Source organism: Bactrocera latifrons, unplaced genomic scaffold, assembly GCF_001853355.1.
Source record: "Bactrocera latifrons isolate USDA-ARS-PBARC rearing strain unplaced genomic scaffold, ASM185335v1 scaffold_106, whole genome shotgun sequence".
Classification (NCBI taxonomy): Eukaryota; Metazoa; Arthropoda; class Insecta; order Diptera; family Tephritidae; genus Bactrocera; species Bactrocera latifrons.
The window spans coordinates 222,568-242,660 of NW_017534475.1; the positions used below are offsets into that span (position 1 = coordinate 222,568).

The window sequence follows — 20,093 nt, forward strand, 5'->3', positions numbered from 1 at the left end:
AAAATTTATAGTTTTATTTTATTATTTTCTTTTTAACATTACACACTAAAAAAAGACAAATTTCATTATTTACAATCGGTTTCACCTGCAACTTCATTGGAAAACTTAAAAAAACTCAGTTTTCATCATTTTTTCACTTAAATTGCATGCTCCTAACGGCAAAACTGAAATATGTTGTCATAAACAAAGTAAAGTTTATCTAAATAATTACCCGTAAATAGGTTTGGACGTAACGGCAGTTGTATGGTTTAAGGTTAAGTTGGTGTTTTCGTATAAATTCATATATTAACCGTATGTGCTTAAGTATATATGTATTACAAACAAGTTTTACTTATTAAAAGGTTTCATTTAAATTCGAAAAATGCAGAAAAAAGAGCAATCATACAGAAATAATAGAAAATTGGAGATTATTTTCGAAACAGTCAACGTTCACAGTAGTATTACTAAGAAACTACAGTTATATAAAATAGAACACACTTTGGAAGGGTATTATCTTATTATTACTGAAACCAATTAATTTTTGTTGTTGCCTTGGTTCAAATGTGCTTGTTATACTTATTTTAGCGACATGAGACTTTTACCTACATACTGAACCGAAAATCATTTGATGCAAATTTTCAAGCTTAGCTGTTATTGTAATTAAATTTAAATTGTAAAAAATTGCTTAAAAACGTAAATAAAGTCGTTTTATTTGCATATTGAAAGTATGTTCATGTATATATATATATATATAGATTAGACTGAAACTATTTTTTTCGTTTGCTTTCAAGTTCTCTTATGACTGCAGTACATTGCCTTATTAATAAAAATGTGTATAACATAAAATCTGTCTAAACTCATATATAAAGGTTGCCATTGTCATGTTATCACAAAAACAAAATAGAAATAAACAAATTTTCGAATATTTTCGTTCCAACTTAATTAAAAAATAATTTAATGATAATTAATTTAACAAAGCAATGATTAAAAATAAAGAATTGCATTTTAATGACTTTTTTGTTTCATAACAATTTCAAGTACACAAAAACAAATTTTTGGAAAAAGTACTTACATATTTTTTTTATTTATGATTATTTATATTTCGGCAAGATCGTGTGTATGAATTTTTTAAATGTATGAAAATAAATAGTATAATATATAAAACAATAAAATGTTAGAAAAAAATATTTATATTTATAATGAGGCATATTGAATTGGCAAACACTTTTTAATTTTTTTTTAAATTTATTGTAAAAAATATATTTTGTTGTAAAGGTTACAATATACAAAAGATTATCTATACGATTATCTAATAATTCAATACATATTCGAGCGTAATTGTTAAGCTGTGAGAAATTTTCTGGTTAACAGAATTTTCGTAGTGGCTTTTTGATTTTCTTACAACACCGCCAAATTTTTTTTTTTATTTGCAAGCGTTGAGAGGCTATATTTTTGCTCACATAAATATTGAGTTCGACTATCAAAGCGAAGCAATTTGTTAGCAGCGTATTTTTCATGCAATAGCACATTTGAGTGTACTTTTTGTAAAAATTTCTATGATAAATTTATTGACTTAACTTTTACGTTTGCTTTGCGTAGGAATTTCAGTTTCGTTCTGCTTTCGTGCACGTCAGTTGCATATTTATGCTATTTTACATGTTTAGTAAAGTAATTATTTATTTTTAATTAACAATAAATAATTATTATTCTTCATCAATGTAGTTTATTTATTGCTTACTTTTTCATATGTCAATGTGGCTGTAATCCAAGCGCTATTTTTTATATACATATGTAATTTGTATCAATTTCGTTTTAAATTTGAATCTAATTTCATTTTAACCTGTTTTTATCAATATAATTTTTGCGTTTAATATTTTATTGTTTTAAGAATTACATTAAACATTGCATAATATAGTATGTATGTATGCGTGACATATTTGTGCATACGAATAACTTACTTACTGGCTAAATATTACGATAGCTTCAAGCCATAATAAATGAGATTTTCTCGTGCTGTAATAGTGTGTAAAAAGCATTGCTTAGTCAGTGGTAATGCCCTAAAACTATAAAGGCTTTGCCTTAAGTGCTAGCATCGAATCGTACATACAAATTCAATTTTATTTATTTATTTTCTATATAAAGAAAATATGTTAACACTAAATGTATATATGTATATGAGTAGGTTCGTATATGTTTTTGTAAATTTTGCGACCAAAATGAATAAAACAGTCTAATTTTTTAAATATATATTATAAATGTTTATGATACTTCATTTAGAACAAGAGGAGTGGTCCATACTCTACTCTTTCCTGGGTGGGTCTAGTAACTTTTGGCGCCGTAGTGGTGTTTAGTGAATTATTAGACAAAGTATTTTATATCTGAAAGTAGTTACAGTATCATTTCGGTGTTTCAGGTGGTGCAGTGGCGGAGCCGAAGAGTTCTTCGTAAGATGGTGCTGGAAAAATATTGAAAAATAATTTTCTAATTAAGAAAATTTGTAATAGAATTCATATTTGTATTGCATTGTGTTCTATCAGCTATAAAAACTGACTGTAAACAAAATCAAATTTTATCTCTGCACTTACGCAGTTCATGCGCTCCTGGCGGCTGCATTCCGTGCAAAAATGACGAACGCGCTGCTGCGGTTGTGGCTGATGTAGCAGATTCCTGGCGCGCCAATGTGCCCACTGTGGACCCTGAGGGCGGTGTAATGGGTGGTGGAGGTAATATGTCTTCGGGTAAACGCATCAGCGAATAACCAGGTGATTCCGATAGTGACGGATACGTTGGCACTTGTGCTGGCGGATAAGAGTTGATCATGAGTGGACTACTACTAGGTGGATACATAACGTAGGGTACCGTTGAACTGCGCAGACTAGCACGCGCCGAAGGACTATTAAATTGTGGCGATGCGCAAGATTCATATGAAAGGTCACCAGCCAAAGCCGGACTTAATGTCGTCGTAGAGGAGTTGGAGGATATGCCAGAGACATATGAAATATCTCCCGCTAAGGCGGGACTTGCCGCAGAAGAATCGGAATTAACTGAACGTAATGAACTGTATTCGCTATATTGTGAGGAGTGCGATGGCGAGCCGATGGATGAATCAAGTGAAGGATAAGTTGCAATGCTCAATGGTGTAGCGTTATTCTCAAATGGATTGCCTGCACCGTTCATTGTGACATTCGCTACCATGCCAATGTTAGCACTATTACGATTGCCATATCGAGGTGGCGGTCTTGGTGGACCACCAGATAGATTATTAAGTACAGCGGTAGCGCCACTGGAATACATCTTAAAGGGTAAATTAAGTATGAGATTCTTAAAAAAGCCACGCAGCACCGCTTCTACACGCAACTCATACGATATATTTATAACACCGCTTAGCTCATCATCGGACGGTTGCGTCGTAGGCGGTATCATTAGCTCATGTGCAAAGGAACGTTCACTCTTCTTATGCACTGCACCAGTCTCTTTATTGACTAGTGGTACGCATTCCATTTTTTGCACACGTAACGGTACATGACTGTAATACCAGATATACTGTAGCACACTGAATCGTAGTTTCTCCACATTTGTCGTACTGTTATTGGTGACAGTGACACAAATACGCAAAGGTTCACCACGTACCGCTGAATCTTCCGGCAACAATGCCAGCATTGTTATGGGACGTGTGCCAAATAGACTAATCGTTTTGGTAATTTGCTTTTCCAACGAGGTGGGATTCGAACGATAACACGGTGACAGCGGCATATGCTTTAGCACAGTTAGCGGTATAATGTGCCGTTCGTCGAAAGTCCATGGCCTTTGGATGACTATACGCAATTTATACTTTATAGAACCGTAACTACCTTTAAAACTAGATGGTAGATTGTATTCGAGTGGTACAGTAAATTCGAAATTGTGTTCACCGGGATTCAATTCAATGCCACGCGGCTCAAACACGGGCAGTGTGTGCTCATTGTGTGCGTAAATTTCTTTGCTGGAGTAGAAGAGACTTCGCGCTGATTCATTGTTGGAATTTTTACGTAATATTTCTATCCATTTGCATTTGCCTTTGCCAGTAATTTGCACTTTTATAGCTAAAAGTAAAGAAAAAATAAAGAATATGCATGTAGTTTTTAGAACTTTATAGGATTTTAATTTCAATGTCTTTTAACGATTTGCATTCAAACAAATTCAATAATATAAAAAAGCAATGCATAATGCGTTGAAATATGAAAATTTTGCATTTAACCAGAATTTGAATAAAAGCAAACGCATTCATTTTAGCTGTTTCAATATTTAAAATTGAATTTTACCCATCGTAACAGCTATTCAAGCGATGAACGAAGAAAATCTAACTGAACAGTGTTCGCATGCACTTTCTTCGTTCGCCATGAATCAGATTCATAACATTTTTCATTCACAATAACACACTACTGTGACGCATCACTTTGCAAACTGCTGTCATTTTTCTCACAGCCGCACCAAGTAACAAATATTTCTAGCATTTTTTTGTGATAAAAGAAGTTAAGATAGATTTTATAAACTTTCGGTGTATTGTAAGTAGATTCCACTACTTATTAACGTCTTTAATCAACCAATATTTACCCAAAAATTTTAATTTATTGTGGTGTATACTGGAGAGGTAAAAACAATTGCCTACAGCTATACTCAAAGGAGTGGGCAGGCAGAAGTGGAAGAGAATAAATTAACCATTCGAGTTTTTTCAACGCGTCATTTTATAAAGGAACTGATCAACCCCACGTTGTTATAATATTATAATTTAATATATGATTGATTTGATATTACAGGTACCGGTATTCATATGTTAATTTAATGGATACTCTTTATATGTACTCTTGTACGTACAGAGACCAAAATTAACCTTAACGCGTCTTTTCGTTTCGTGCAAATTCAATTGTGGATTTTTTACTTGTTTGAAATAAGTTTTATTTAAAGTGAAATATTGGATTATAAGAAAAATCGTTATAATATCGTGTGTACAAAATGAATACGAATTATATTATGCGTGCTTTGAGTTTCCACGGCCAGCCCATGCAAAAAATTTGGGATGACGAACGCGGGGCAGGGGACATACAAAAGTGCGGTATACCTGCTCATCCAGACTACTCCATCTACCAGGAAAGGCAGAAATATTTTACATTTCAAGATCGTGCGAAGCGTTTAAAGCTGCATCAATTTTTTGCTCGTAAAGCGCTGGATTTGTACGATTCGGAGCTGACTAGTACAGAGGTGGAACCAAATAAAATTATTGAAAGTAAGTTTACGATTTATGTTGCAAAATAACTTAAATTGTGAATCAACTGTATGCAAAATATTGAGTGTCGTTCTAAATTTGATTTTTCTTTCGATTCCTAAATTGAATAATTATATTTATATTTCATGAGAGAATAGATTTAAAATGAATATAAATCTTGCTTGTATCGATTTATTTATTACAATTTTTAAGGACGTTTTATTCACTCATCTTTTGATTTAATTTGCAGATGAACAATACATAGCATCGCTGCCACCATACGAACTCTTCGTCAATAGAAATAAGGATAAGCAAAAACGTTGCCGTTGTATAATGAAAAATATTAATCCAGGTGATATTATATATTGCATGGTAACAAAACCTAATACAACTATGGTCAAAACTCTGTGCATGGGCGAGCCTATGGTACGCTTCTTGAATGACCTACCTATCAAGGTAAATCGTTTGCGTCTGTACATACATATATATATAGATATCCACTAAATACATCGTTTTCATATATCATTTTCAAACATCAAGGCTTATTTAACAAAAACCGAATTGGATGGTAATGATAAACCACGTGTTTTCAATAAAAACGATTACCTTCGATGTGAAGTATTGGAAACATCTGTAGATGCTGAGCGCCTTTACTTGACTTTGGAAAGCATGAATGAAAAAAATAAAAATATCCCACTTGGTGTAATAACGTATGCAGATTTGCCAAAATACTATCGGTATGTACAATATACATATATGTAAGTAGAAGTAAAAAAGGAAAAGCAGATTATATAACAAAATACAAAAAGTATGTAAATAGCAAATTCGTTTCATAAAAAAATCTGCTATTTCTATTGAACTTCTAACCTAAACGAAAAAATAAGTTTTTAATAAGATTTTTCGCCATCTGATTAATCTTAAAGACATATTGATTATAATAACTTGGAAAAATTTGAGGATTACATGCTGAAATCTAAGGAATTTTTGAATCCGAACTATGACATTCTTTATGAAATCAATGGCTTAGATGTAAATGAAACCTACACTTTTATGTCTTCATTAAAACATCCATTTCCGCGGGATGAATATGCCAAGGAATTGCGCCGCACACAAGCAAGCAAATGGGCCTTCCGGTGAGTTCTTTATGTTTGTCACATTAATTAATATTTTCTTTTTCATTGTAGCCTTATGATACAAATTTAATACAAATAAAGCAAACATATTAATTACAATCTCATCAAACAAACATAACAGCTCGGTTGCCGAAGGCATTGAACACTTCAAGAATGGCAATCACGTTGAAGCTTTTCAGTGTCTTAACAAAGCCCTCACCATTGACCCGCGTAATGTAGAAGGCCTAGTCGCACGTGGTGCACTCTACGCCAACAAGGGTTCATTTCTCAAAGCCGTAGATGATTTCGAGAAAGCTCTTAAACTTAATACTTATCATGTAAACGCTCGTAAATATATGGGCGAGACTCTTGTGGCGCTAGGTCGTCGTTATGAGGATGAAAATCGCATAAAAGATGCAACCAAAGCATACCAAGATTGTTTAAATATTATACCGAATCATGAGCAAGCGCGTTTATCGCTCGAAGCAATTCAACAGCGCTCCGGTAGTCAATATTTTGAGAATTTAGCACATCTGCAAGGTAGCGAAATCACTTTTAGTTTTCTACTAATTCGGAAAATGTATATAATGTATAAGCGTGTTTGATTTGTTTGTTGTGTATGTAAAGGTGAAGAAGAAGACACTTTAGAAAAGGAAAAAATGTCGGTACGAAATTCTTCAAGTGACGATGGCTCAACGTCCAGTGATAGCGGTTCGGAAACTGAGCACACAGGTAGGATTATTAATTGGGCAAAATTTAAGTAACCGTTTTTTTATTTCTCTTTTATTTAGCCGCTTATTTAAAGTTGAAATATTTTTGGATGTATTCTAAAGGACAATACTGTGTTGAAAAAAAATATTTAGCCATTTTATAAAAGTACGCTGCGCTCACTTTTCAGATAACGAGGATATTGGAAAGGATGGTTCATTGTCACCGCTTAGTAAACGCATGGCTTTGCATGTGGCCAGCCTACAAAAGGAGGAGGAGTCCAAGAAACAACTGAATCAACCATTTTACATGACAGCATATAACGTACCGTCCGCCACAACGCATATTAATGAATTTCGGGTAAGGCAACACATTTCGTCATCAATCGTAACGCCATTTTACAACGGCTTTCATATTTTCAGCTGGATGACGACGATACAGGCTCACGTGTGCGGAAATTATTGCAGGAAGCATCGAAACACAAGAAGGAAAAAAAGAAAATAAAAAAGAAAAAGAATAAAAAGACGAAAAAAGTTAGTCGCAAAGAAAAAAATGCAGCAAATATTTTGAGCAAAATTAATTTCCAGGAAGCTTACAAGTAAGTTTCATTATATTTTATTAACTATGTCATTTATTTATCTGTTGTGACACAAATAACCAGAGCAATCAGCAGCATGAACATCGAAAATAAACTCACCGAAAATTTGCAAAAATATGAAAAAACTATAGCCGATATTAAAAAGCGTCAGGAGGAGTTAGTGCAATCCATAGAAGCTGGCATGACCAGCCGCAAACGTTCTGAAACGCCGCCGCATGTATCCTCAATGCGTTCATCAAAGCACTCGGCATCCAACTATCCCGCTTCTTCATCTTATTATGCATCTTATCCAAGTACTTCGGCCGCCGCCGCTGCAGCTGCTAATGCAGCCTCATCTAACGAGCGGACAAAATTTTCATTTCAAATCAAACGGCCCGTTAAGGTGGATAAATTTGGATTGTTTCGCGTAGCTACACCATTAGCACATCGAAGTCCTTCACCGCGTTCTCGTTCGCGTTCACTTACACCATCACGAGAACGTCGTCAATTTACTCGAACTCGCAGCCGCAGTCTTAGTCGCGGCCGTTACCGTTCACATTCACGTTCGGGTGGTCGTTGGAATCGTCGACGTTCACGTTCACACTCCATTATGTATGATGGGGGGCGCCGACGTGGTTCACGTAGCAGACGCTCATCACGCTCTTTATCACCTTACCGCCGTTCCCGCAGCAGACGCTCATCACGCTCCTTGTCACCTTACCGCCGTTCTCGCTCTCGTACTCCAGGTCGCACACGTTCTCGTTCGCGTACATTACATAACCGTCGTGAATCGCCTTACGGAAAACATAATTATGAGCGTACGGTTAGTAGGAGTGTTAGAGCTTCACCACCTCATCATGTTAACTCCAAGCCAGCTAAGCCATGGCCAAGGCGTGGTGGAAGAGGAGCAGCACGTGGTGGTGGCTTTGGAAATCGTGTATGGCGTCGTGAAAACGCTGTCGAAGATCGAGATTCTAATGGACGTTGGCTACACGACAAATATGAAGAGGGAAGTGAAGCCAGCAAAGTGGATGATGGCCCATCAATAGAAGAAATTGACGAGATAATCAATAAAGCGCAAAAGGAGCGAAAACAGGAAATCATTCAACGCGATAAGGATATATTGAAGAAGCCCACAGCAGGCCACTTTTAATTAAGTATTCTTATAATATAAATGTAACATTTAATAAAGAGATATACATATATAATACATACATAAATACATAGGAACATATGTATGTAAAATGCATGTTCGTAGTTTCCTATCATATATACACAATTAGCTTAAATTTCTCACGCGTTCCTTTCCTTTTTCTTATTTCATACCATATTTCATTATATTTCGAACAAACAAAAAGCTGAATAAAATAAAGTTTAAAAAAATCTATAATCCATAAAGATATGGCGTATTCTTTATAATGTAGTTTATATTCCCTAATTTCTGTAAAGAGGTCTGAAAAGTATGGGATTTTGTGCTACAAGCATTAAAGAGAACCGGAACGAACCAGAATTTTTTTTGTCCGGCCAAGGACTATCAACTCGGCCAAATTCTGCCGCTACAACAACAACTGTAAATATTGATGCGACAATTCAGGAAAGTTTTATGCCATTAAACAACTGTAAATCTTTCATTTCACCACGAATTGAATCAAAGCGTGGTTTGAATTCCGACCTGTGCAGTCCACTGTAGCTTTGGAAAAGTACTTTAAGCAGCAGGAGTATTGTTTTACCTTTACAAATATGGGTTCGAGAATTTGGTTTTGGACGCACCCGAAGTGTAAAAGATTTGTTAACTAACGTAAAATTACATTTTTTTTTTTTACCGACCATATGSGAATTAAAAATAATAACAAACCCCAGTATGTTTCTTCCCTCGCAACTGTTAGAAAATTCACATTATAATATTCATATTTATAGAATGGTCCATATTTACCCTTTTTTCTAGCAGAAAAAGGCATAATGTGCTAAAATTGCCACACTTCCCACAGTAAATTTCTTATATAAGTGCTAACTAATCTCAATAATCAGTTAATTAGTTCTAAAGTGTTATATATTCCAAGCGTGTTGATTTAATAAATAAATATTTTGTTTTTCATGCATTTCAATGTGAATTACCAAAAACAAATATTGTTTATTGACGAAGGTTTTTCGTTACTTTTGTTGTTACAAGTTAAAAAATATTTGCTTAAATGGTTATTGTGGGATACAGCTGTAGCTTATTGGCAAGGATTGGCACTGACGCAGTCTCTAGTTTCTATTTATTTCTTCTTTGATCTGGATAAAAATATTTTTCAATAAATTATTAGAAAGTTCATAAAGTATTACTGTAATCGATACTTGTAAATTCACTGATTCGCCTTTTTATTTTGTCTGAAAAAAATTTATTGACGGCCTTTGTAAAAATCTTCAGCAACCTTTATCTTAAGAGTATGTCTTGTTCCACCAATAAATTTGACTGTTCAATATCATATATACTATATATATATATATATAGAATATCGGAACATTCACCGGTCGATTGTAGGCCAGATACAAACATCGAAATCACAATTACTTATACTTGGCCGTACTTCTGCTTTTTATTTAGCCGCAAACATTTAACGAAGAATCAGGGGTAGTAAGAATTTTAGGCCGCTTTTGGATGGACGATAATATTTTTACGAATATCAATACCATAAAACAGCATGTCTGAACTAAAAGTTCTTCAAATAAATATTTTTTTCGTAAACAACCTTTATGCAATGGCATTATTTGACAGTTGAGCTTTAAGCAGAAGTCGGCTATTAAGCTATCAATTAGAATTTTATTTAGCCACGAAAAGTTTTCGAAGAAACAAGGGTTACAAATTTTAAACAGCTTGTAGATAAACAATAAATACATTTTTACGAAAATTTGTATGGGAAAATTACGCCCAGGCAATATCAAAGTCTAACTAATGACAATCGTTCAACTCCCCAAAGCTTTGTTAATTAAAAAGTATGATCTCATGAAAGTCGGGTCTAAGTAACCGGAACTTGACTGTCAACTCGTCACCATTTCTAGAAATTACTTCAAGAATGTTTTCAGCCGCTACAACCAACACAAACAACACGAAGTGTTTATAACGCAATAAAATTTTTATAGAACGAAGTTAAAGTTTTTTAAATATTTTTGGCAAAACTAACTTTTACTCAATGCCAATATTTGACAGTTGTGTTCCAAGCGGAAGTCGCTCATTAAACTAACTATTGATTACGAATCGGTGATGAGGAGAAATTTTTGTTTAAGAAAAAATGGACATAGCATAAATTAAGAAAATACATATAAAAATATGCGAAAACCATTTGAATCGAACTATAACCTCTGCTAAAAAAAATAACATCATCCGATAGCGAGATATTAACCAACCCTGTCGTTCACAATAAGCACCTGGAAAGAGGTGCATTAAGTGTACGAAGAGAGAAACCTACGCATATGTGAGTAAACACAAGTTAACAAAGTACAATAACTATGTCAACAGAGAGACACTAGTCCCAATTATGCGGGTGACAAGTAACAAACTAACGTACGTACATATGTACATACAAACACATCTATTGACAAATGCCAAATCCCTTACTAACTAGAGCAACACAATTGCCTGGCTGCCTACAAAGCTATAATCAGTCATTGGCCGGCCGCTGGATGTGCGAGGAAGTAAATCGACACGAGCTCTTGGTGGATTGGAAATATAAGTTAGCGAGAAATTAAGGCGTGTAGAAACGAATTGTACAACAAAGTGGCAGAAGTGTAGAAGAGCGTGTAGCTAATGTACGTGCATATCAGAATGTAAATATGTAACTGGGAAGTTCATAAACAAACAATAGCTGTAATTAGTTTGTAGGAAATCCAAAACGAGCAAAGATTTAGATATGAAGAAATCACGAAAACTAAGGCAATTGTTTGTATTCTTCAATATTATGAAACCTAAGAAGAATTCGTGTGTGTCTGTGAAAATGAACAAAAATTGTGAATAATTGCGAAATTTATATAATATAAGCGCATCGCAACATTCCCCTGCTTGCATGTAAATTTGCACAGTGTAAGCATTATAAATATAAATATAACAATTTAATTACGTGAAAGAACGTATGCCAATTGCGAACTATTAATATGAATTGATATTGAATGCGCAGTGGCGCTTATAAAGTTGTGGCGCACACACTTCCCACCACTACTGAACAGTACGACCAGTGGCTGTTGACGGTGGTTCTGGTTGTAGTGCCTTTGCCGTTCTGGATGCTTCAAGTTCAGGCTGAACTTGTTTTTATAAAGCCGTTTGGACTTTGAGCGTGTGGACGGACATGTGCGGTGTCAGCGTCAATTTAGTTTACAATTTATGCAGATATACTAAGTACGCGCTTTGAGTTCTATACTACAATTCCGGTGGCTGAACATATTCAGTTGTATATGCACATTTTTTTATTAAATTACGTATGAATGCAATCATTTTAAATTATATATACTTTGATGTACTTAACTTGTGTACCTGTATAAAACTTTATGAAATAAAAAAGTTATTTTACCATAATCGCCAAAATGCTGGCAAAACGCGTTGATTAAAAAAAGCATAAGAGTGATAAGAGTGACAGCAAAGCTTGACTAGTAAACAATGTAAATGTACAGTGGTGAAATTGAACAACTATAGTGTAAAAATTTCGGGAATTACCAGCTCAATGAATATTTTTAATTAATTTTTTTTTTTTTAGAAAATAGTATACAAAAAATAAGTGTCGCGAATTTCGAAAAATTAATTTGGGAAGTAAATCGCTTGCATGTTTGCAACCCTTTCTTGAATGTCTTCTGAAGATTAAATGAAATTGAATCAGAAGAGATACGAAACATTATGTATACATACATCATAAGTTACACGATTTTTTTGAAGGAAATTTTTAAATTATCTTCGTATATTACCTTTATCATGTTACGATCGTTTTAACTCCATTGAATTTGGCAATTACCACATCTCAAAAGTAAATTTTCAAAATATTCGTTGAACTGGTCAATTCCGAGTTTAGTATACATTTGTACCTTCTGGGTTTATATATAAATTTAAATGTTTGCATTAGTGTACATTCTTATTCTTTATGTGTAAATGGTACGTTATTCTCGATAATATGTTCGGAGGCTTATGTGTTAGGAGTTTTTCAGGCGGTGAGGATTACAGTTTATTTAGCTTTACCCAGTGCGCAACGGGTGGAGGCGAAATGCAGAATGATTTAGAATTGTGAGATTGAAGATATATGCGAGGGTTCGAATCATTGCTGGAAAAGCTGAATTCCCAAAAACTGTCATAATTAATTTAGTCTGACACACACTTCTTCTTAAATGGCGTAGACACCGCTTATGCGATTATAGCCGAGTTAACAACAGCGCGCCAGTCGCTTCTTCTTTTCGCTACGTGGCGCCAATTGGATATTCCAAGCGTAGTCAGGCCCTTCTCCACCTTGTCCTTGCAACGGAGTGGAATTCTTCCTCTTCCTCTGCTTCCTCCGGCGGGTACAGCGTCGAATACTTTCAGAGCTGGAGTGTTTTCGTCCATTCGGACAACATGACCTAGCCAGTATAGCGGCTGTCTTTTAATTCGCTGAACTATGTCAATGTCGCCACATATCTCATACAGCTCATCGTTCCATCGAATGCGATATTCGCCGTGGCCAACGCGCAAAGGACCATATAGCAGTACTGGAATTATGAGTAACTTATAGAGTTTCAAACTGTTCCTCAATTGCCTACTCAGTCCGAAGTAGCACCTGTTGGGAAGTGTTATCCTGCGTTGGATTTCCAGGCTGGCATTGTTGGTGGTGTTTACGCTGGTTCCAAGATAGACGAAATTATCTACGACGTCAATGTTATGACTGTCAACAGTGACCTGAGTGCCAAGTCGCGAGTGCGACGACTGTTTGTTTGATGACAGGAGATATTTCGTCTTGCTCTCGTTCACTGCCAGACCCATTCGTTTTGCTTCCTTGTCCAGACTGGAGAAAGCAGAACTAACGGCGCGGGTGTTGAGGCCGATGATATCAATATCTGTGCGAAAATGACGGCGCGTGGCAACTTAATTTTTATAAATTGTTCTTACTATTTTATTACAAAAAAAAGTATTTTATCTATGGAAGAAAGTTAAATCTAAGTATAGAAGCCATTATTTAAACCTACTATTGACTGTTCTTATTAGCTTAAACTAAGTAGGAATAAGTGATAAATAAACAATAAAGTTTATGACTAAAGCTGAACATACATGCGCACTCATATCTGCGCCCGTTCAACCCACTTAGCGCTGCTAAATACATTCATATGTGTTGGAACACAAGGGGTATGATTATACACATTTACAAACATACAAATAAAGCTTAGAATATATTTTGTGAACCGCTTATCAGTTATAATTACTTTGGTATTTTCACTTCACTTTCAGTTGCTCTCGGTGCGGCAATCCAAACACAGTATCATTTGGACAGGCGATCGGCGTGGTCACGCACAACCCAAATCAAATAAAACATTAACAAGCACAAATCAAAAATGCTGACTAAAGTCTTCCGTATGGTGATGCTGGGTGCGCCCGCCTCAGGTAAGGGTACAATATCGAAACGCATTGTCGATAAATTCGGTTTCGTACACATTTCACCCGGCGACATGTTGCGATTGAATGTGGTGCACAATACCGAGTTGGGCAAGAAGGCGAAAAAATTCATGAACGAGGGCAAACTGGTGCCAGATGATATTGTAATGAAATGTGTGCTCAGCCGCATTACCGAGGTGGGCAACAAATCGTGGATGCTCGATGGCTTTCCACGTACGTTGGCGCAAGCTGAACGTTTGAGCGCTAGTGAACCGTTACATGCGGTTATTAATTTAGAAGTGCCACATGATGTGATCATAGAACGTGTGAAGGGACGTTGGATTCATTTGCCGTCCGGACGTGTTTATAATGTGGGCTTCAATGATCCCAAAGTGCCGGGTAAAGACGATGTGACCGGTGAGGATTTAGTGCAGCGCGATGACGATAAGCCCGAAGTAGTGGCGCGCCGCTTGCAAGTATACGAGGAGATGTTGCGACCAGTGTTTGACTATTATCAGAAACAAGAACTGATCACTAACTTCAAGGGACGCACTACCGCTGAAATATGGCCGCAGGTGGAGAAATTCCTATTGGAGAAGACGAGATCGGCAGTTGCCAAGAGGGTTTAAGGCTGTGAGACGTTACCAAAAAACGTTAAGGATATGTTTATGCGAGTATTGGAGTTGGGTGCTTGTGGAGAATACACAAACGCCACATTACTTGAACGTGTTGGAACCAAGAACAATAATTGTAAACGTTAATTAACGATATATACATTCATTAATGTACAATATATATAAGCATATGTATTTAATAGTTATGTGCTGCTCTTTAGGTGCCGATTACTAGTGTAGTCTTACATACATATTTACATATGTATTATTACAAATATTATTGATTTAATTTGTATATAATTTTTTTTATAAACTAAGTATGTATGAGTATACCTTGTTCGTGTGAGTAGAAATTATAAACGCTAACGGAACAATAATTTGTAAAAAACAAGAATGTAACAGTAGTTTTAGAAAGAATAAATGTTTATATGGCGTACAAGTTGTATTTGCTTAACGGTTATTAAAGAAATGAATTTTCTGGTTGTCAGCTGGTAACAGCTGTTGCAATACGCTTTTTAATTTACGAAGGCGGACCGATAACTACCCAGCCTTACGACCGATGCCGCAATAGTATAACAGTCGAAACAATTGACTTCATCCTGCTACAAAGAAGGGAAAGTTTACATTCACCGCATTTTGTAATGTACAAGGGGAGATCATCGTCTACCTGGAGAAGCACAATAGGTCATAGCAATCTACATGCCAAATTAGAGAAAAAATTTTCCTATTTGCAAGAAAAAATTGAGCTCTTCCTTAATGACAGTACACTCGCTTACAGCTAGAATATCCGTATGAACTCTTGTTCCATGCAGCGGATTTTCTAGTTTTGACCTCTTGCGACATCCTTTGTTTCGAAACTATTCAGACTGCCCTCGTATATTAAAGCATTTCTTATAGAATAAAGCAACAAAAGGCATTGGAAGCAAAATTCCAATAACATCTGTCTGATAATTTTAGCTTAGACGCTGATAAGGCTTCAGCTGCTGCAATCACGACCAAAGCAAAAAATCATACCCGCATGTTGTTGTTTAGTTTAGTTTAGTTATTTGTTGCTATTTCGCCCACATTATATTCAACTAGGCATATTATAAATAATTTGCAGATTTTCTGATAACCAATGCTATACATTTGAGTTGAATTGGATTTATATACGATTAGGCTTAGAGGTGATAACAAAGATAAAGCAATATAATACACTAATAATAACCATATACTACATACAATAGATACACATATGTATTATGTATGTATGTACATATGAGTATGTATAGTAGTGTAAACAGTTGACATTGCCGGCTTTTGCTTTAATTAATGCAGTTGCAAAAAGATAATTATGCCATATAAGCATACTAAGTACACTGATGGAAGGAACCATAGCAGCACGCACACACTTAATGTACTCATTCGTTTTGCGTAGGAGCAATTGCCGTAGAAATAATCTCATATTAAACCATAGTGTGCTTTTAGGCGCACTTACTATACTATCTGATACTATTACTTGCTATGTTAGCCATCATATACCAAAAATCAATGGAATTTTACAAGCCATGTAAAAAGTACTGGACGCTAAATCTAAGTTTTTTTTTATTTATTAAAGAATACAATATTTAAAAGGGTTGCCACTTTTTCATAAATTCAAGCTTCTTCGATTTTGCTTTCCTTTTCTTTTTTTATTTTATATTTTAATTTCTAAATCTTTTTAGAAGTATACTAAACATTAAAATTTATTATCTTATATGCAACTAATTAAAGAAAAAACTATGAAAAATACACAAAACAACTAAATATAAATATATGTACGTCATATAGTTTTTATTATTTTGCCAGCACTGTACATATTTATAAACTGGCAAACATTAACTAACCTTCATACAGAATAAATATTTGAAGAAAAAACATCTTTGAATTTCTCAAAAAAAAAATTTATTGAATAATTTGGACAAACTTTTGTTGGTCTATAGAGATTCAAGAGAGTATCGTACACACTGCTCTACATACTATATAGTTACTACTCAATTTGTGTTATCATCAGTAGATTAATTTTCAATAACAAACGAATATCATTGATACAATGCGTGTATACTTATTTATAGTATATTTCAATTAAATGCATAGTAGATTATTAAAGGACAGGAACAACTTATAAATAATTTATTATTAGCTCAGCTAAACTGATAACACATTAAAAAAACACAGTTCGAGTAGAGTGTTGGAATAGATTAGATATAATCTCGTTTTTTATGTAAAATACTATGAAATTATTAGACGCGTGATTAAGAGGGAATTTCCCAAGCATTAAAACATTTGATGAAGGGGTATTAAAACAATAAACTTTCGTTCATTATATCATATGAAATTCTAAACGAACATTGCCATTGTTCATGCATATCACATGATATCAGCTGATAGAGAATTGCGATTTTATAAATATCAGATTTTTCACAATTCATAACTATAGTAGTGTAAATCTATCAATGGGATAGATTAGCATTCGAATCGACAGTTATAGGAAAAAAGTAATATATAAACAGCTGACAATCTACATATTATGTAGGTTTGAACTTTAGCCGATCATTGGTATAATTATTATTGAAGCTACAAAATAATATCGTTAAAAAATTAAATGAATTGCACGTTAAGTTGCATGAATAGTTTGTTATAGTATTTAATAAAATATAAAATATAATTATCCAAACGACTATTAACAATATATGTACATTAATAAATCCTAAAGTGAGCTCTGAAGAATTACTATTATGTACATATGTAGCTGTTAATGCCGTTAATATCGCCTATGCAGGAAGAAAGAAGTAAATATAGACTTAACCCACATTTTTACTTCCGTTTCCTGTACGAAAACTTCAAGAGTGCCTATATCACACATCTCAAAAATGTAGGGTGTTGGTTGGCTATTGCAATGCAACAAAAACAAACACCTGCGAAATGCCTCTTCTTAGCCACAGCGCTCATTCACGGTGAAACCAAAACAAAAAGTAGTAGTATACGAAGCTGAGAGAGTTATGAATGACGTTTCTGATGAGAACAAACAAAAAAAACAAAATTCTAACAAATACATGTATGTAAGTGCACATAAATTCAGGCAGTTTAGTTTAAAAAAATAGGAACAAATATCTTTTCATATTTGGTTCTAAATTAAATAAGGAACTAAAAATGTAATTAAAAATTATTTCCAGACACATTTTTCCAGACATAATATCTTCACTTGTTAAGTAAGCAATGAGCTCCAGAAAATACAAAGTATTCATGGCTTAAACAAGAGTTTTAAAATTAATGTTTAAGTTCTCTGAGTCAAATACATAATGGTATATAAATGGTGATGATTCAGGTTTCCGTAGAGAGCTTGGATCATTGCAGTGAAGTTCTTTTGTTTGAAAAACGTATGTGTTGATATTTATGCATATGCATGTTCATATGTGTAGCGCTGTGTAATTCTATGTGGAATGCAAAATAATCACAGAAATTAATTGTAAAACTTATTGGGGCTCTTTTCAAAAATATGTGAATGCATACAGATGTACATAGGCATTTAGAAGTGTGGTATAATAAATAAATAATATTTTATAATCATGTACATACCACGTATTTTTGTGCGCTTGGTTAGATTTAAACAGATTTCGCCTTTTATTGTGTCGCCAGCAGAATATACTTTTTCCGGGTTGTTTAATGTTATGCGTAACTTCTCCGTTGCCATTGCAGATACACTAATACCTTTTACACTTGGGAGAGTCTTTTCTTTCAGAAAAATGCCAATTTATATATCACGAAACTCACTAATATTCAATTGTGATATTTGTTGGTTCAGTTCACTTCATAAGTTCCTTGACTGATGTTTCTCCTTTACTAGCTAAATTTCAGACAAGGCTAAGTTAATGCTTTCGGTATTTGGCATTTTCGTTTCTTTTTTATATTTCTATTTTATCCAAAAATAAATACTTTGCCACTAACACTACACAAAACAATGGTACGTACACCCGCTCCACCGCCACTTTCTCCACATACGCACACTAGATTGAGTTCTCGTACCCCTTTGACCATAGAAGATTTCATCTGCTTACAATCGGCAATCGTTTAATTTCATTTGTATTTTTATAAAGATTTGTTCGCATGTAATTTAACGATTAAACTTCCTTCTTCTACGTAAGTTACTGAATGCACTTTGTGCAACTTTTATTGTTCTTCCAGCGCAAGAGTTTCGGTAGCAGAATGCAAAAGTCTTTGCCAATGTAGGAATTTTTGCTGTTCTTTTCGGCGCTCATGCAATTCTGCTTCACACCTTTTATCGCTTCAATTACTCTTTCATGCTACCTTATTACACACTATACTTTCAGTTCGCCAGATATGCCATAAGAACTTATCCACTTATCCACGAAAAGAAAAACCCCGCATTCATAATTTTCTCTGCAAACATAAAACAATACCATTCCTCTTACTATGTATTGCCGCTATCCAAAGTGTGTGCGTGAAAGAGATGAATAATATTTGGAAATTGCTAATTGGAACAGCTGTGGAACAGTGTTGCCGTCTCTCAAAGTGAATGCGAGTGAAATATAAATGAGTTAAAAACATAGGCAAAATATATATTCATATAATAATTATGAATACTGACATCTTTTTTCTCTATTATTCTTGTTCCACTTATAAAAAAGGAAACAAATTTAATGGAGTCAACGATCGTATTAACATGTTGTCTGAATATTTTAAAACACTGCATACATTTAGAACATTATTGTGAACTGATTTACTAGCAACAGAAGTGAGTGCAGCGTTCCTAATATAAGTGGGGTCTTCACCTAAAAAATCATCATATCATTAATAGATAAAGGAAAACCTAAGAGGACCAAACTATGTACAAATCACTTTTTTGCCACTAAATTAATAACTATATTGTTGTTTACTCACTGATTAGTTTCTATTAGCACTCAGCTGCAATTTGAATTCCAATGTCGTTTTAACTTTATAACGTTATATTTGCCGTATGATTAACGGTTATTATTATCTGCGTCTCTAAATTAAATTCAAAAATATTTGGGGAAACTAAATTTGGCAGATAGATACTTAGGAGTTAGTGTAATGATAATCAGGCATTTTAAATATGACTCTCTGATTCACTACATGCACGTCTACTATGTACTCATGCACATATGTACATATAACATACACTAGTCTACTTTTGCCTTGAATAAATGGATAAAAAAAAAAAAATAAAATAAAACAAAAAAAATAATATTAAAGAAACATTTAAAAAGTTTAATAGTAATAG

At 34.3% G+C, this 20,093-nt stretch overlaps 3 protein-coding genes across 7 annotated transcripts; 2 read left to right on the forward strand and 1 right to left on the reverse strand.

Moving 5' to 3' along the window:
* Window positions 1-2,166: 2,166 nt before the first annotated feature.
* On the reverse strand, window positions 2,167-19,252 carry LOC108970022 (arrestin domain-containing protein 3). Its single transcript, XM_018935126.1, has 3 exons — window positions 18,410-19,252; window positions 2,565-4,061; window positions 2,167-2,434 (listed from the first exon to the last, which is right to left on the reverse strand). Exons 1-3 carry the CDS (start codon window positions 18,522-18,524, stop codon window positions 2,376-2,378), a joined length of 1,671 nt encoding a protein of 556 aa, XP_018790671.1. The 5' UTR covers window positions 18,525-19,252; the 3' UTR covers window positions 2,167-2,375.
* On the forward strand, window positions 4,437-8,999 carry LOC108970014 (tetratricopeptide repeat protein 14 homolog). Of its 2 annotated transcripts, none has more exons than XM_018935105.1 (10): window positions 4,437-4,609; window positions 4,776-5,242; window positions 5,472-5,677; window positions 5,762-5,958; window positions 6,145-6,354; window positions 6,476-6,873; window positions 6,961-7,065; window positions 7,232-7,401; window positions 7,464-7,639; window positions 7,703-8,999. In XM_018935105.1, the coding sequence occupies exons 2-10, from the start codon at window positions 4,972-4,974 to the stop codon at window positions 8,769-8,771; spliced, it is 2,802 nt and encodes a 933-aa protein (XP_018790650.1). In that variant the 5' UTR covers window positions 4,437-4,609; window positions 4,776-4,971; the 3' UTR covers window positions 8,772-8,999. The 2 variants fall into 2 exon arrangements, with proteins under 2 accessions (XP_018790650.1, XP_018790659.1); XM_018935114.1 differs by having other exon boundaries at window positions 4,446-4,523.
* LOC108970033 (GTP:AMP phosphotransferase AK3, mitochondrial) lies at window positions 11,245-15,257 on the forward strand. 4 transcript variants are annotated; one of them, XM_018935141.1, is made up of 2 exons: window positions 11,245-11,425; window positions 14,055-15,257. In XM_018935141.1, the coding sequence occupies exon 2, from the start codon at window positions 14,159-14,161 to the stop codon at window positions 14,825-14,827; it is 669 nt and encodes a 222-aa protein (XP_018790686.1). In that variant the 5' UTR covers window positions 11,245-11,425; window positions 14,055-14,158; the 3' UTR covers window positions 14,828-15,257. The 4 variants fall into 4 exon arrangements, with proteins under 4 accessions (XP_018790686.1, XP_018790678.1, XP_018790694.1 ...); XM_018935133.1 differs by having other exon boundaries at window positions 11,245-11,407; XM_018935149.1 differs by lacking the exon at window positions 11,245-11,425 and adding an exon at window positions 11,717-11,990.
* Window positions 19,253-20,093: the final 841 nt, after the last annotated feature.

Bases quoted from the DNA above. Each gene is read 5' to 3' on its own strand.
- LOC108970022 (XM_018935126.1), bottom strand. From the start codon at position 18,524: ATGGCAACGGAGAAGTTACGCATAACATTAAACAACCCGGAAAAAGTA. The intron at 4,062-18,409 runs GTATGTACATGA...CTTTACTTTTAG, and splicing joins CAAGCGCACAAAAATACGTG to CTATAAAAGTGCAAATTACT. The intron at 2,435-2,564 runs GTAAGTGCAGAG...ATATTTTTCCAG, and splicing joins GCCAGGAGCGCATGAACTGC to CACCATCTTACGAAGAACTC.
- LOC108970014 (XM_018935105.1), top strand. From the start codon at position 4,972: ATGAATACGAATTATATTATGCGTGCTTTGAGTTTCCACGGCCAGCCC. The intron at 7,066-7,231 runs GTAGGATTATTA...CTCACTTTTCAG, and splicing joins TTCGGAAACTGAGCACACAG to ATAACGAGGATATTGGAAAG. The intron at 7,402-7,463 runs GTAAGGCAACAC...TCATATTTTCAG, and splicing joins CGCATATTAATGAATTTCGG to CTGGATGACGACGATACAGG.
- LOC108970033 (XM_018935141.1), top strand. From the start codon at position 14,159: ATGCTGACTAAAGTCTTCCGTATGGTGATGCTGGGTGCGCCCGCCTCA.